Genomic DNA, 17,065 nt, shown 5'->3' on the forward strand with positions numbered 1-17,065 from the left:
GACAAAAACCCCCCTTCCTTTGCTCTCTTCAGCAAGCAACTAAGAGCCTCCATGACAATCACGAACAAGTAGGGGGAAAGGGGATCCCCCTGTCTCAAACCCCTAGAACTTTTGAAAAAACCTGAGGAAGTTCCATTAATCAGGACAGAGAAACTGACAGTCCCAATACACCACTGAATCCAGCTGATCCACTTAGCTCCAAAGCCCATCATTTCCATCAACCAAAAGAGAAAACTCCAATTCACATGGTCGTATGCTTTTTCAATATCTAGCTTGCAAATGATGCCCCCTCCCCCACTATTCTGCATTGAATGAATCGCTTCATTCGCAATCAACGAGGCATCCAAGATTTGCCTTCCCTCCACAAAAGCATTTTGGGACTTGGACACTAACTTACCCATCACCTTTTTAAGCCTATTAGCTAGCACCTTTGCTAACAGCTTATAAAGACTTCCCACCAAGCTTATAGGTTTAAAGTCCTTGAGGTCTTCGGCTCCTCCTTTCTTAGGAATTAAAACCAGAAAAGATGCATTTATGCTCTTGACGAACTTGCCCTAATCATGAAAGTCCTTGAAAAACCCCATCACTTCCTCCTTCAAAAAGCTCCAACTGAATTGCCAAAACGCCATTGTGAAACCATCAGGACCAAGAGCTTTATCCCCATTGAGATCCGATAGAGCACCAAAAACCTCTTTCTCAGAAAAAGGAGCTTTTAACATAGTTGCAGTTTTCCCTTCCAAGACCCCAACCTGCAGCCCATTGCATCTAGGCCTCCACTCATCTGTTTCTGACAACAGAGAGTGGAAAGCCTGAACCACACCCTCCTTGATGTCACTCTCTTCAGAAACCCACGTCCCATTTATCTTGATTTTCACCATGGAATTGACCCTCTTGTGAGCATTGGCCATTTTATGAAAGTATCCAGTGTTTTTGTCTCCCTCCCTCAGCCATAACTCTCTCGACTTTTGCCTCCAAGCTGTCTCTTCCATTAACACCCACTTCTCATACTCCTCCAAAGCCTGCTTTCTGGAATTTTGCTCTTCAGTATTTAACACCTTATCCCATTCTATTGAATCCCAAAACATCATCTGCTTCAAAGCTGATTCTTTTCTGGCATTCACGTTCCCAAACACTTCTCTATTCCACACCTTCAAGCAGGCCTTAAGCGCTTTCAGCTTTTCAGACAGCGTGAAACTAAAGGAACCTCTGAATTTGAATCCCACCCACCAATTCCTAAGTAAATCCCTAAAACCTTCTTCCTTCAGCCACATATTCTCAAACCTAAAAGAGGGAAGGCCCCTTCCTCGTTCCTCCACAGTCCAGCAGAATTGGGCAGTGGTCAGAAACAATTCTAGGTAAAAGACTTTGAATTGCCCCATTGAAATAACCTTCCCAATCCTCTGAAACTAAAAATCTGTCCAGCCTTGACTGAGTCTGATTGTTCAACCCACCCCTCCACGTGAAAGACCCCCCTTGCAAAGGGAAATCCCTTAATTCTAAATCGTCAATGATCTCCGAAAATCTTCTCATTGTTGACGACAGTCTTGAGATCCTGTTCCTTTCTCCCAAAAATCTAATAACATTAAAATCACCCCCTAAACACCACGGGTCCTGCCACAATCCCCTGATTGTCCCCAATTCCTCCCAGAAATCCTCCCTCAACCTCCCAATAGTAGGGCCATACACCCCTATAAAGACCCAACAGAAACCATCCTCCACATTTTTAAATCGGCAAGAAACCGAAAAATTCCCAATTTCCATTTCCAACAGTTCTAGAACTCTAGTATCCCAAAAAACTAACACCCCCCCTGCCATACCCCGAGAATCAAGAACTCCCCACTCCAATGATCTTCCCACCCCCAAGGACCGAACCAAACTAGACGACATTCTTTGGATTTTGGTTTCCTGCAAACAAACCAAATCCGCTTTCTGAGTCTTGATTAGAGATTTGATGAGCCTTCGTTTATCTCTATCATTTGCCCCTCTTACGTTCCAGGAGATAATTCTTAACTTCATTTACCCTCAGAGACTGACCCCCCACTCTCTCTAAATAGAGCTCTTCCATGCCCTGAACTTTTAAAATTAATGGAGCACTCCAACCTTTTAAGTTCCCTTACAGACTTTGAGGTTTCAACCTTGGCCCTTTTAGCCCCATTCCTCTTGTTCTTCTGGTCTTTCCTCATGATCCATTTCTTGAGCATATTTAAAATTTCCTCTTCACATCGCGTGGTTGGCATGCCCAGAAACTCACTAAACTGAGCAAGACAAGAGGATTTCCATTCCTCAACTGACTCCGTTCCACCCACAGTCTGCCTCAAGGAGTTTCTTTCATCAATACTTGTCTCTCCGACCAAAACCATGGCCATTTCCTCCCCAGAACAGACCGCCTCATCCCTTTTGTCAGCCAATACCATATTCAGGGGGCTAATGTCCCCATCCACTCCAACCATTTCTGTCGCCGATCCACAGTCGCGTCTTCGAGACCCATTCGCCGCTCTTTTCTGACAGGAAAGAGAAGAAGAAGAGAAGGCCCGCACCCCCCGAGACCCTTTCGCCGCTCTTTTCCGACAAGAAATAGAAGAAGAAAAGAAGGCCCGCACCCCCCGAGACACTAAAGGAGAGGGAGAAGAGGAATACCTTGACGCTTCAGCCTGGAGAACTTCATCGGCGCTTGAGTTCCAAGCTTCCGGCGGCTCGAACCACTCCAGTGGGACAGTCGCTGCTGCGCGATCGTCCCCCGCGATGAGCCCTAGCGGGTTCTCCACCCCCATGTTGCCCCTCTCACTTAAAAGAGAAGGGCCCCCGAAATGGGCCCGACCCAATCCTCCTCTCACTTCAAATACAGGCCCAACTCCCCTCTTATCCTGTTGCCTCTCAACTGGGCTTTCCCCTATCGGCCTGCTTGCCCCCTTAGAGTCCCCTGTCATCTCCAAACAGGCCCTCCTGCCATCGCCTCCAAAAACGTCCCCGCCTGCAACTACCTTTTGGAGATGGCTGTCCAATCCTTCACCTAAATAGCCACTCTTCCCTCGAGAGCTTGACACGTCTTCTTTACCAGTCTGCTCCTGGCCAAGGTCTTTCTCCACTCCCTTGCTCGCGTGTGGATCACCACCATCGTCACCTCTAACCTTCGACTCAGGCGACCCTTCACTGTAACTTCTCGGAACAACCATTGAAAATTTCGGGAGGATTTCCCACCACAACTGGATTGAGTAGCACATAGACCCGATCACTAGCTGCAAGGAGCCAGGAAGTCTTCTCCCGCTCGATCTCACTAGGATCCTAGCCCACTGCATTTGGACCGAATTCTCTGAACCTTCATCCACTTCTATGAATCCCTCACAGCAGTCCCCAATTTTAATGAGGACTTCACGGCTCCACAAATGCAAAGGGAGACGCAATACTCTCACCCACGCCTCCTTGTAAGCCTCCTCCTGTACCAAGCACCCAGTCTCATGATGCCATCTTTCCAAACTGATGAGTCTCTCCCTGAATCTTCTAGATCCTCTCATCAACACCCTTTCTGCCTCCAAGACATCCTCAAACTCAAAGAGGATTAAAGACCCCCCAAAAATATGCACCTGCATGCCACATCTCAACTGCCAAGTGCTCCTAGCCCACATCTCCAACACCTGAACCTCTGAAACTAAAAAAGGTCCCTCCTCAATCTTCCCAACCAAGCACCTCCTAAGCTTTTCTTCTCTACCTTGCACAGCTCCTTCTCCAATCTGCAACCAAATAGTCTCCTCCTCCAAACATTCATTCTTTTTTACTACACTTGCATACGACATCCTCTCACTTCCATTCTTCCCACTTTCAGCCTTCCGGCTGTTCCCAAACACAGCCTGTGGCTCCACCTTTTCCTCAGAAAAAGGAACCACCCCGAGCGCCCTTAAATTCTCAGCCAATATGAACCATCCCCCATGGATTCCTTCTCCTTCTGGGAACACCAGGGAGAAGCTCTTTTTTTTTGGCGTGACCACCTTGCAGAAGATGAACCTTCCAGCTCCATTCTCCCGGCATTCCAGCCTAAAAAACCTTCCATTCTCCTTCCACCCTTTGCTCCACCTCGGAACTCAACATCTCTGCAACAAGCTTCCACTCCTGCCAGAAGGCAGCTTAGACTGAGCTCCCCGAATCTGACCCACTTGGAGTAACCTCTTCCACGCTCCACTATGACCCCTCTTAGACTCCCTCCAAGCCCCTCAATAGAGATCTCAAAGGACTTGGACTTCACTGCAAACCACCGTTTTCCTTCTTCCCTCATCTCCTATACCTTGATCATCATTTGGTGTGTAAACCCGATCAAATTTGAAGATTTTCTTTGTGGAACCACCTGTGAGCATTGCAAGCTCTCCATCCTTGGCTGCAGTGAAATCAACAATTGTTTGGATGCGGTTCTCATAGCCAATGAGATAGTGGATGAGATAAGACGATCAAGGGAGGAAGGTGTCGTCTTCAAAATTGACTTTGAAAAGGCTTACGATCACGTGAAGTGGGATTTTTTGGATCAAGTGTTGGAGAAGAAGGGGTTCAATCCTAGATGGAGGAAATGGATGAGTGGATGTTTGTCCTCGGTATCTTATGCAGTCTTGGTGAATGGTAGCGCTAAAGGGTGGGTTAAGGCATCAAGAGGATTAAGACAAGGTGACCTTTTATCCCCTTTTTTGTTTACTTTAGTAGCAGATGTACTGAGTGAGATGCTTTTGAGAGCAAATGAAAGAAATATGTTGGAGGGTTTCAAGGTGGGTAAAAACAGAACTAGGGTGTCCCATTTGCAATATGCTGATGATACCATTTTCTTTTCTAACACTAGGGAGGAAGATCTGTAGATTCTTAAGAGTCTTTTGCTAGTGTTTGGGCACATTTCTGGGCTCAAGGTCAACCTTGACAAGAGTAATATTTATGGCATCAATCTTGATCAAGTTCATCTTTCAAGATTGGCTGAGATGCTTGATTGCAAGGCTTCTGGTTGGCCTATACTCTATTCGAGTCTTCCTTTGGGAGGGAACCCCAAGGCGTGTGGCTTTTGGGATCCAGTGATTGAGAGAATCTCAAGAAGATTAGATGAGTGGCAAAAGGCTTACTTATCCTTCGGGGGAAGGATAACTCTTATCCAATCTTGCCTTACCTATATGCCCTGTTACTTCCTTTTCTTATTTAAGTTACCCGCTTCAGTGGCTGCAAAAATTGAGAGGTTGCAAAGGGATTTTTTATGGTCAGGGATTGGGGAAGGCAAAAGAGATTATTTAGTGAGATGGGATGTTGTGTGTAAACCGAAGGCAATAGGGGGTTTGGGTTTTGGGAATATTTCTCAGAGGAATCTCGCTCTTTTAGGGAAATGGCTGTGGAGGTACCTAGAGAAGGTTCGACTCTTTGGCATCAGGTCATATTAAGCATTTATGGTTCACATTCTAATGGTTGGGATGTTAACACTTTAGTCAGATGGTCACATCGCTGTCCTTGGAAGGCTATTGCACAAGTCTTTTAGAAATTTTCCTTGTTTACTCGGTTTGTGGTAGGAAATGGGGAAATAATTCGGTTCTGGGAAGATTTGTGGTGGGAGGGACCAACCTTTGGGAACCCAATATCCAAGACTATTTAGAGTAGTCTTGGATAAAAACATTCCTATTTCTTCAGTTCTCGGTTCTACTTGTCCTTTCTCTTGGAATTTAAATTTCCGTCGTAACCTTTCAGATTCTGAGATAGAGGACTTAGAAGGCCTCATGCGGTCACTTGATGGATTGCATCTATCTCCTTCGGTTCCAGATGCCAGATTTTAGCCATTATCTTCTTCAGGGATTTTTTCAGTTAAATAATTTTTTCTAGCATTATCTCAATTTTCTGGATCTCCTCAAGTTTTCCCTTCTAAGTTCGTTTGGAATTCTCAAGTCCCTTTCAAAGTGAAGTCCTTTGTCTGGTTAGTGGCACACAAGAAGGTAAATACTAATGACATGCTACAAGTGAGAAGACCTTACAAAGCCCTTAGTCCTGATATTTGTATTCTGTGCATGAAGCATGGGGAATCAGCAGATCATCTTTTTCTTCATTGTTCCTTGACAATTGGGTTGTGGCACAGGTTATTTCAGTTAGCTAAGATGGATTGGGTCCCCCTGAGGAGCATCTTTGACATGATGTCCATCAAATTTAATGGTTTTGGTTCATCTAAGAAGGGGATAGTTTTGTGGCAAGCTGCGAGCATCGCTTTAATTCAGGTTGTGTGGTGGGAAAGAAACGCGAGGATTTTTGAGGATAAAACAAGGAATTCAGAGTATCTTTGGGACTCTATTGTTTTCCTTGCTTCTCTTTGGGCTTTTTGTTCCAAGGTTTTTAAGGGGACTCCCTTAATATGTTACAACTTGATTGGTTAGCGGTGTGTACTCCATAAGGAATGGTCCTTTATAGAGAGTTCGCTTGTTTTACAGTTTAATTTCCTGTAGTTTAGTTTTCTTTGGCGGGAGGATTTCTCATCCTTCTTTTTGTACTTCTTTTTATCTATCAATATATCTGTGTCGTTTCCAATAAAAAAAAAGAATTGGGGAAGTCAGTCTGGCTACTCTGCTTAGCCTCTTTAGCCCTAGAAGAACTTTATGGATGATATTGTTAACCAAGAGAATTATTTTGCAAATGTGTTGACTCTTCCAAAAACTGAATGGAACTATCAGTTTTTTTGTCATTCTTGTACTCATGCCAACATCTTTGAAATTGGCTTCTTAAAAAATCATTTACTTTAGCTGCTTTGTGGTTTATCTATCCCTGTCACAGTTGCTTTGTTTTATGTCTTTTTCCTTGAAACCTGTTGAGATTACTATATTTTAGTTTCAAAACTTTTTATGCATTGGATACTATTTGATTCACAAAAGATGCTGTTAATGGAATAGAAATTGGACTAATAATTGCATTTAAGTAAATAAGAGATATATGGTATTCATATTTGAGGTTTACATGAAAAAAAGTTCAAGTATGTTCTATATAATTTTTCTACTTAATAATTGCATGCAAGATGAAATAAATGTTTATATTTTCTCTTTATATTTATGGACTTGTTTCCTTGAAATCTGCTTTTTCTAGACCAACATGCTAGCATTGTAATGTAAAATTGTTTATTTCTTGATGGACAGATGAAGTATAAAACATGGCTTTGGTGGACCCGGTTTGCAATGGTAATTACTATACTGCAATTTGTGGGAGCTACTTACCTTATTTTCCATGTGGCTAAACATACTTCTAATGATGGGACATCAAATGACTGTGTTTTAGGTAAGTAGGGAAGTTCCTGCTTGTATTTATTTTGGAGTTCTATGTATGTATACTCATTTTTTTTTATTTTACTTCTTTATTTTAGTAGATCTTCATTTCTATTATTTAGGAATTTTGGTTACTGTACAGTTTGATCAACATTACGGGCTTTTACTGGCATGGATTTTATTTTCAACGGGATGGGCTTAAAGCATTTAAAGGTTAATTAGTGTCCAAGTAAATTATGGATTAAGTTGTGGAAAAAAATTGCAGCCCAAGTAACCTAGGGAGCTAGTTTGCTGAGCCCATACTAGCATGTGCAGACAAGTGTGCACAGTAAAAGCTTAAAAGGTCAGTTTTTTGAAGGGAACAGTATTTATAATCTGTAGCATGCATACAATCTTCTTCTTCTTTTTTAATTTGTAGTTAGCATATAGTTTCCATCCTGATTCTGGAGCCCTGTAGCTTGGGATTTCAATCCATTCTTTCTGGAAGTTGTACACATCTGATGATAAAATATCATCAGTGACTTTCGGTCTTAGATCTGTGTGCTTGGGTCCGCATTTGAGATATAGTTGTTGGTCCTTCACCTGAGTTATCTTGATATTCATTTAAAATGTTAGATGGTTGACCCAGTGGTAATCTAGACTGGATTATTAAGGCCTACCTCTCTATTTATAAGGCCATGGAGCCTTCTCTCCCTTGTGTATAAAACATTTCTCATACTGCTATTGTCAAAGAACCAAAGGAAAACCTGCTGAATTCTCCCTGCCCCCAATGTGGCCTTAACTAAGAGAGACCATTTCATAGGTTGAGATCAGGTTGTCTATCAAAAGGTGAAGGGGGATTATCTGTTGGTAGAGTTACTTTGATAATTTATGGAAAGGGATGCACTCTAGCATATTGTTATTTGAAGTATGGTCACACACTAATAGTTGGGATGCTAACATCTGAGTCAGGTGGTTAAACTGTTGTCCCTGGAAAGTTATTACTCAAAGGATACTGTGACATCTTATGTTTTACTTAAACTTGGAGATGATACAACAATTAAGATCTTTATGGGGTGATCAGCCTTTGGATCCTCAATTCTTAAACTCTGTTTTTAGGCACAACTGATCATTCCTCTTTCTTGACATAGTTTGTTTGGCCAAGAAGTTTATGATCTCTATTTGTTATTGCTTTCTTTTTGCATGTTTCTTGTTGCCTTCTTCCCATAACATAAGAGTATGGTTGTTGATTCCTTCAAGATTATTTTCTACATTTTTCTTCATTGTTGCCCAGACTAAACTAAAGGTTCTAGTTTCTTTCCCCTGGTCAAATTCATTTAGAAATCTAAAGCTCCACTTAAATTTAGAAATGGAAAATGTACTTTCAGAGGCCTTATAGAGCCCTCAAACCCATGCACTACTTGATGTGTTTGGGTTGTGGGGAGACAGTTGATTGCCTTTTCCTTCACTCTGGGTGATTTGGCTAAAAGGGAATATTGATATCTTGAGGATGATGGAGGCTGTTGGAGTCATTCTAGGATGTAGTTATTTTCTTTTCTTTTTTCAGGTGTTATTTATTCTTGTGTTCTTAGGTGTCCTATTGAGTGTGATTATGTTGGATCAGAGATAACTTGTAGGATGCCTAGAGGGATAATGGGTATATGTACGGAGTAGATTCTCTAACCTATCCATCCCCTTGTGAGGATGCTTCTACAATGGAGGTGTTTCTATGGTGATTCATGCTTCCTTGAGAGTGGTTTTTGTTCTCTACTCTTAAGGGATAAGTCATCCATCTTCTACTTTTGATTTGTGATACAATGAATATTGTAGAATTATAGGAAGATTTAATTTGATGATCGGTCAGCAATGTTAGGGGCTAAGATTGAGGTAGTTTTGATTTTTTTTTTAGGTAAGTCGTAAATATCCCTAAAATAGATGAGTATTATCATCTATATATATAAAGTTGAATGTAATCAGTATTTAATATAGTGGAATGTTGAGTTTTTTTCTTCCACATCGATATGGTATCAAAGCATTCTCTGAACCCTAATTCCCTCATATGACCAAATATGGCAAACGTGATTCAATTGCTACCGTTTCCCAAATCACCTCCAATCAGGAAGCCATGGCTTCCAGAAACAGTAGTGCAGATAGTAACCTCATGCCCATTACAGGACACGAACTGAATGGGAACAACTATCTCCAATGGTCCCATTCTGTAATGATGTTCATATGCGGAAAGGGCAAAGACGATTATCTTAATGGAGTTGCTGCCAAATCGAACAAGACAGATGAAAAGTTTAAAGTCTGGAATGCTGAAAATAATATGGTCATGTCATGGCTCATTAATTCCATGGCAAATGACATTGGAGAAAATTTTCTTCTCTATGGAACAACAAAGGAGATTTGGGACGCTGCCAAGGAAACATATTCTAACAATGAGAATACGTCGGAATTGTTCGAGGTGGAGAGTGTTCTCCATGACTTCCGCCAAGGAGAGTTAGCGGTGACTCAGTACTTCAACACACAATCGCTCCGGCAGTAGTTGGACTTGTTCGAGGAGCACAATTGGAGCTGTCCGGGTGATGGAATCAGGTACAGACAGATTATTGAACAAAAAAGAATATACAAATTTCTGATTGGATTAAATAAGAATCTCGATGAAGTACGAGAAAGAATCTTAGGATCCAAACCAGTACTAAATATCCGGGAAGCATTTTCAGAAGTTCGGAGAGAGGAAAGTCGAAAGAAGATCATGATGGGCTCTCAAGATTCTGTGACAAATCTTGAGAGCTCAGCCCTTGCGGTTAAAGGAAATCCATCCAACAACAATGATCACAGACCAAAGAAAGGGCGACCATGGTGTGATCATTGTTGACGTCCTGGTCACACCAAGGACACTTGCTGGAAGATTCACGGCAAACCTGTAAACTGGAAGCCTTCCCGGTTTGCCAATGACAAAGAAGGACGGGGCAACCTTGTCTCCATGGATGAAAAACCATCACCTGAACCCACTCCCTTTAGCAAGGAACAGATAGAAGTCTTACAGAAATTGTTCAGCCAATCCTTGCCTGCACTTGCCCCCACTGTGGTTGGTACTGGTTCCTTGGCACAAAAAGGTAATTTTTTGAGTGCTCTAAATGTTAAAAAGGAGAAGCTAAGTCCATGGATTATAGACTCAAGAGCATCTGATCATATGACTGGAGATGAGAAGCTTTTTTCCACTTACAATCCATGCTATAAAAATTTAACTGTGAGAATAGCCGATGGTTCACTCTCAAAGGTGGCTGGTACAGGTTCTGTTAGAGTTTCAAAGAACATCACTCTTGATTCAGTTCTCCTTGTGCCAAAATTAAATTGCAATTTACTGTCCATTAGTAAACTCACTCGGGATCTCAACCGTGTTACTAAATTTGGCTCAAATCTGTGTGAATTTCAGGTCTTGGACTCGGGGAAGACGATTGGCAGTGCTAAGATGTGTTTGGGGCTCTATCTTCTAGAGGTTAATGATCCTCCTCAAGGAGCAACTCATCATTCTGATTGTTCAGTGTCCAGTAGTCCTATTTCTTTGTCCGTGAGTTAGTCTAATAATGATAGTGCAATTATGTTATGGCACTATAGGTTAGGTCATCCAAATTTCTTGTATCTTGAGAAGTTGTTTCCTTCATTATTCCATAATAAATGAGTTTCAATGTGAGATCTATCAATTTTCTAAACATATTCGTAATTCTTATCCTAACCGATCCTACAAAGCATCTCAACCTTTTTCCATGATTCATAGTGATGTATGGGGTCTTTCTAGGATCAAAAATGTTATTGGTTCTCGCTGGTTCATTTCATTTATTGATGATCACACTAGACTCACATGGGTATTCCTCATGAAAGAAAAATCAGAGGCAAACTAGATTTTCAAAACCTTCAACACCATGATCCAAACACAATTCTAAGCAAAAATCCAAATTCTGAAAACTGACAATGCCAAAGAGTATTTCAACTCCATTCTTAATGATTGTCTCTTGAGTCATGGTATAGTTCACCAAAGTTCCTGTGTCAACACGCCTCAGCAAAATGGTATTGCCGAAAGAAAAAACTGGCATCTTCTTGATGTTGCTCGCTCCCTAATGTTCTCTACCCATGCACCAAAATTTTTCTGGGGTGAAGCCATCCTCACTGCCGCCTATCTCATAAATAGGATGCCATCTCGTATTCTCGACTTCTAGACTCCCTGTCAAATTCTTCTTTAGTCCTTTCCCAATACTTGTCTCATCTCCACAATCCCATTCAAAGTTTTCGGGTGCTCATCTTTTGTCCATGTCCATCAACAACACAGGGACAAACTTGATCCTAGAGCTCTTAAATGTATTTTCCTTGGGTACTCTCCAACTCGAAAAGGATATAAGTGCTACTTACCGGCCACTAAACAGTTCTATCACTCCATGGATGTCACCTTCTTTGAGCAACAACCTTATTTCTCCAAATTTGATATTCAGGGGGAGACTAATTTTATCCACGAATACCAGTTTTGGGATATTGAAGAATCATCTCATTTCTCTCCTAATTCTGACCAACCCTACCCATCACTAAATCATGAATCCATTCCTCCTCAAAATTTCTTCCTTAAGTCTCCTTACTTCCTTGAATCTCCTTCTCAAGATCAAACCAACAATCCGCCTACTAATCCACCTCCTCAAAATCTGGACACTATTCAATCAACAAAGAATGATGAGTTGATTACCTACTCAAGAAGGAGAAAGAACCAAAAAGAGATGGAACAACAAGCATCTCTTGAGCAACCCTAAGAGTCTAACCCAAGTTCTAGATCAAGTGAAGATCCATCAGGTAACTATAATCCCGAAACTAATGATGATAGTGACTTTCCTATTGTTGTGAGAAAAGGTGTAAGATCATGCACAAAACACCCTATATACACATTTGTGTCATATGAAGGACTGTCACTGAAGTTCAAAACATTTGTTGCCAACCTTGACAACATCTAGGTTCCTAATAATATACAAGAAGCTCTCGGCTCACCTAAGTGGAAATCAACAGTGTATGCAGAAATTCATGCACTTGAAAAAAATGGAACCTGGGAAATCTCAGAATTACCAGCCGGAAAACGCCCAGTAGGCTGCAAATGGATCTTCACAATCAAATATAATGAAGATGGGAGTGTTAATCGATTCAAGGCATGACTGGTTGCAAAGGGATTCACCCAATCATAGGGAATCGACTATGAGGAGACATTTGCCCCTGTAGCCAAGTTAAACACAGTTCGGGTTCTACTATTTTTAGCTGAAGAAGATTACATGGAAATTCCACCAGGATTTGAGACACAAACTACACGCATCAAAGTTTGTAAACTTAGGAGATCTCTATATGGGTTCAAACAATCTCCAAGAGCCTGGTTTGAAAGATTCACAAAGGTAATTAAGAAAGATGGCTACTCCCAATGTCAGACGGACCATACTCTATTTGTTAAACACTCTCCTGCAGGAAAGCTTGCTGTCCTCATTGTATATGTGGATGACATAATTCTAACGAGAGATTATGAAGAGAAAATCTGCACCATCAAAAGTTTTCTAGCTGCAGAATTTGAGATCAAGGACCTTGGGAATCTCAAATACTTCCTAGGTATGGAGATTGCAAGGTCAAGAAAGAGAATCTCTGTCTCACAAAGAAAATATGTCCTAGATCTCTTAAAAGAGACTGGAATGCTTGGGTGTAAGCCAACAAATACTTCTATTGATCCAACAACCAAACTAGGAGCTAAGGAAAATTGTGCACTCGTGGATAAAGGGAGATGCCAAAGATTAGTGGGTAAACTAATATACCTATCTCACACACGACCATATATTGATTTTTCTGTTAGCATGGATAGTCAATTCATGAATAATCCAAATGAAGAACACATGGAGGCTGTGTATAGAATCTTGAGATACCTAAAACTAACACTAGGTAAAGGATTAGTTTTTGAGAAGAACCAAAGAAGAGATATTGAAGTGTTCAGCGATGTAGATTGGGCAGGATCAGTACAAGACCGAAGATCAACTTCAGGGTACTGCACATATGTGTGGGGTAATCTGGTCACATGGAGAAGTAAGAAGCAATCAGTGGTGTCAAGGAGCAGTGCAGAAGCTAAATTCCGGGCAATGACACATGGCATTTGTGAGGGAATATGGTTAAGAAGGGTGCTAAAGGAATTAAAGATTTCAGATGAAGAACCTATGAAAATGTTCTGTGATAATCAGTCAGCAATCAACATTGCAAAAAATCCAGTACATCATGATAGAACAAAACATGTGGAAATTGATCGACATTTCATAAAGGAGAAGATAGAGGAAGGAATAATCAAGATGTTGTACGTGCCTACATGCCTTCAAACAGCTGACATTCTTACCAAGGCTCTACCGAGAAAGGTGTTTGATGATTTGAGTTCCAAGCCGAGGTTAATAAATATTTACCGCCCAGCTTGAGGGGAAGTATAGAATTATAGGAAGATTTAATTTGATGATCTGTCAGCAATGTTAGGGGCTAAGATTGAGGTAGTTTTGATTTTTTTTTAGGTAAGTTGTAAATATCCCTAAAATAGATGAGTATTATCATCTATATATATAGAGGGGAATGTAATCAGTATTTAATATGGTGGAATGTTGAGTTTTTTTCTTCCACATCGATAAATATATTGATAGAAAGTACTGTTGTTAAAGATTCTTCTTTATGTTTTTGTTGTGGAGGCTCATAGTTGTCTTCAACTCTGTCCTGAATGCAGGGACAGTTCCAAAAGGTTACCAGTGGAAGAAACATATAGTGGTGGCTTATATGATCCTAGTATGTTTTGTAGCATTGGTACAATGTTTTACGGGATCTGATGTTCTTAGATGGAGGTCCTTTTATGCAACCCAAGATAATGCATGGAAAGCTCATTACCGGGAGGTATTCGATCGTGGCATTCGTGAGGCTTTGTGCTGTCTGGGACGTTTCAAATACTTGTAGGCTTCCCTGTGTTATGGTTGACCCACAGAATTTTGTTTAATATTTGCATTCTGATTTTTCCTTTTCATTTTTTTACTTGATTAATATAGGAGTGCATTGGAGGAGGATGAGGTTTATTCGGTGGCCCGATTATTAGGTGATCTTGTTGCTTATCGTGCATCAGGCACGGGACATTTGGAACTCTTGGCAGGTTAGTGTTGACTACGGTATGGAATTTTTACTTGCATTTATGATCACAACAACATGCAGTTTCTTTTTGGTGTTTTATTATGTAATGCTTTTCCAATTGCTGCTTTGTCTTCTCACTTGTTTGAATGTGTATGGTTGTATTTATAACATGATATTTTATCTATATGATAAAGATGAAAATGTCAATATCGATTGGAAATACTGGTGGTTCGATGTCATTGGAAATATCAAGAAAATATCAATATTGATATCAGTAAAAATGAAAGAAATTACAGAAATTGATCTCAAAACATGGAAACTTTGAAACTTTCAACAATGATAACATAAACAATAATGCACAAATTAAACTAGTGTTTTTAATAGAATAAGATATGTATGATAAAATTAGTGTTAATGGTCAATAATATAATATGTGCTGAAAACAAGTAAGAATTTGAAAGTGAATACTAAAAACTAATGTGGTGACAACATATTACATATAATATCAAAATGATGACTTATGTGGTTCCCATTGGAAAAAAAAAGGGAGCTGGAATTTTTTTAATGATGAAGAAATTTGAGGGAGAAAAAATACTACTTTTTTATTTTTTTATCTCTACTTTCGAACTGATTCTTGCATTGATATTTATACATGAATGGTTGAGGTCATTTTCCTTAGAAAGTGAAATCTATCCTTGATTTTAGGAGAAAGTTTCTCATAAAATCAGGAGATAAAATTAGAATAGGAAACAACTATATCACAGCTGTACCTTCCAGATTTTCACAAATGATCATAATGAAAAATGTTGATACTTTCCAAATATCGTCAAAATATTAGGATATATCAGTGATAATTTGACGGATCAAGTCTTAGATTTTCCTTATTTTGATGGTATTGATATTTTGAAGAAATTGTGGTGATATTTTGAGGAAATTTTGCACATTACCTTTTACCTCACTCTTTGTGTATCGACACCCCAAATTGCTGATATTTTGGTGGAAATATCAGTGATATTGTTGATTCTTTCATTATTGTTGTATGATGAGTAACTTGTGAAAATTTATTGTGGCAATAACACTAATAATGCTTTTATAATTAAGTCGGTTAATTAGAGAGTTCCAATTTGTATATTTCTTGAACCTTAATGTTTTGCAACCTTGGTTAGATAACCTACTCATTTACACATAACTGTAATTTTTTTTTTTTCAATATATTTGGACCAAAGGGCCAAAATTTATTCCAAACCGCTATAGTTTTTGACTTTAGATTGGAGGCTTAGTTGCCGGCTTGACTAAAGTGGCAAGGGATTAGAATGGGGATGTGGAAGATTCTGGGTTTAGTTCCCAACAAGAGAAAAAAATGTTTCCTACCATAAAAAGAGGATGGAGGCTTAGTTTTTAAATCAGTGAGGACATGGGACTAATTTCTATTAAGGAAAAGGAGACTAATATCTATGTTTGCTGAGAACTCGGAATCAAATCAGGCCATACAGCCTGGAGGAGTTTACTGTTAAAGATAAGAAGTCGAACTTGGTGGAATAGCCTAAAATTCTTGGATTAATTAGGTTGATTTGTTCCTATATTTAGATTGTTTTGAAATTTTTACAGTTATTTTCCCATTTTTTCTTCCTAGTTTTTAGCCTTGATCCTAGCGTTACTCATGTCTATATTTAGCAGCAACCATGTAGACAATTCATCGAGTCAAATTAATAGATTTTTTTTTTTTCATCCTTTCCCTCATGGTATTAGACTCTTTTTTTTTTTTTTTTTTTTTTGGGTTTAGGGATTTTCTTAAGTGACCCTCATTGCTAGTGTTGCTAGAGGACAATATTCAAAGATATGTCTAAGGCAAAGGAAGTCCCCATAGGACAAGTTTCTGATTCTACAGAAAGTCCTGTTATACATATTACAACTCGTGTCTCAATGGGCAAAATTTTCTGCATTGGACATAACCAGTAAGGTTCTTTAACAAAGATCAAGGCAAGATGAGATATTTGGATGGCTCAAAGAAGGCTCTAAGTGTGACTGATCCTGATTATGCTGTTTAGGATGCTATTAATATTGCATTTTCAGATATGGACAACGACTCAATCTTATTTGATCTAAAACATAAGGCTCCTGAAATCAAGTAAGGAGACCAGGGACTGATGACTCATTTCAATGCTATGAATTGCCTTTGGCAGCAGATGGATCTTTATTAAGATCTTGACTGGAATAATGTTGAGGATAAGATCAATGAATTCAACTTGGCATGATAGTATTTTTGAGTTAAATGAGTTTGGTAGGTGCTACATTGATGAAGAAATTGTAAATTTTACCCATCTTTGTTGCTTCCTTGCCAAATGATATTGATCTAATCATTCTGGCTTAGATGATGGAAGGCGAAGTTTGGGAAAGTGGAGTGTGCCTTGGGAATGAAGTCTCACATAAATACATAGAGGATATTTATGATTGGACAAGCTGCATAAAAGTCGCAAGTGTTGGTTTGATAAAAGGACTAGGGTATGTAGATGAGTCCTAGTGGTGGCAATCGGTTATGTTGTGTCAGATTTGTGTTGTGTTGAGGTAAGAAATAGTGAAAATTTACTCAATCCGAATATGACTTGATTAATAATCATGTCAAAATGACTTGGCATGAACATGCTTCATTTAATCCATTTAATAAATGGGTTGAGTTG

General features: G+C 39.8%; 1 protein-coding gene across 3 annotated transcripts in view; it reads left to right on the forward strand.

Annotated features, from left to right (window-relative positions):
• The window catches only part of LOC117914297, a 75,097-nt gene that overhangs the window by 22,489 nt on the left and 35,543 nt on the right, over positions 1 to 17,065 (forward strand). For all 3 annotated transcript variants that reach the window (XM_034829566.1, XM_034829565.1, XM_034829567.1), the window contains exons 2-4: positions 7,122 to 7,260; positions 13,996 to 14,215; positions 14,309 to 14,409. In XM_034829566.1, coding sequence (XP_034685457.1) covers positions 7,122 to 7,260; positions 13,996 to 14,215; positions 14,309 to 14,409 — 460 coding nt within the window. The remainder of the gene's footprint in view (positions 1 to 7,121; positions 7,261 to 13,995; positions 14,216 to 14,308; positions 14,410 to 17,065) is intronic.

This window comes from Vitis riparia, chromosome 5 (genome assembly GCF_004353265.1).
Source record: "Vitis riparia cultivar Riparia Gloire de Montpellier isolate 1030 chromosome 5, EGFV_Vit.rip_1.0, whole genome shotgun sequence".
Taxonomy (NCBI): Eukaryota; Viridiplantae; Streptophyta; class Magnoliopsida; order Vitales; family Vitaceae; genus Vitis; species Vitis riparia.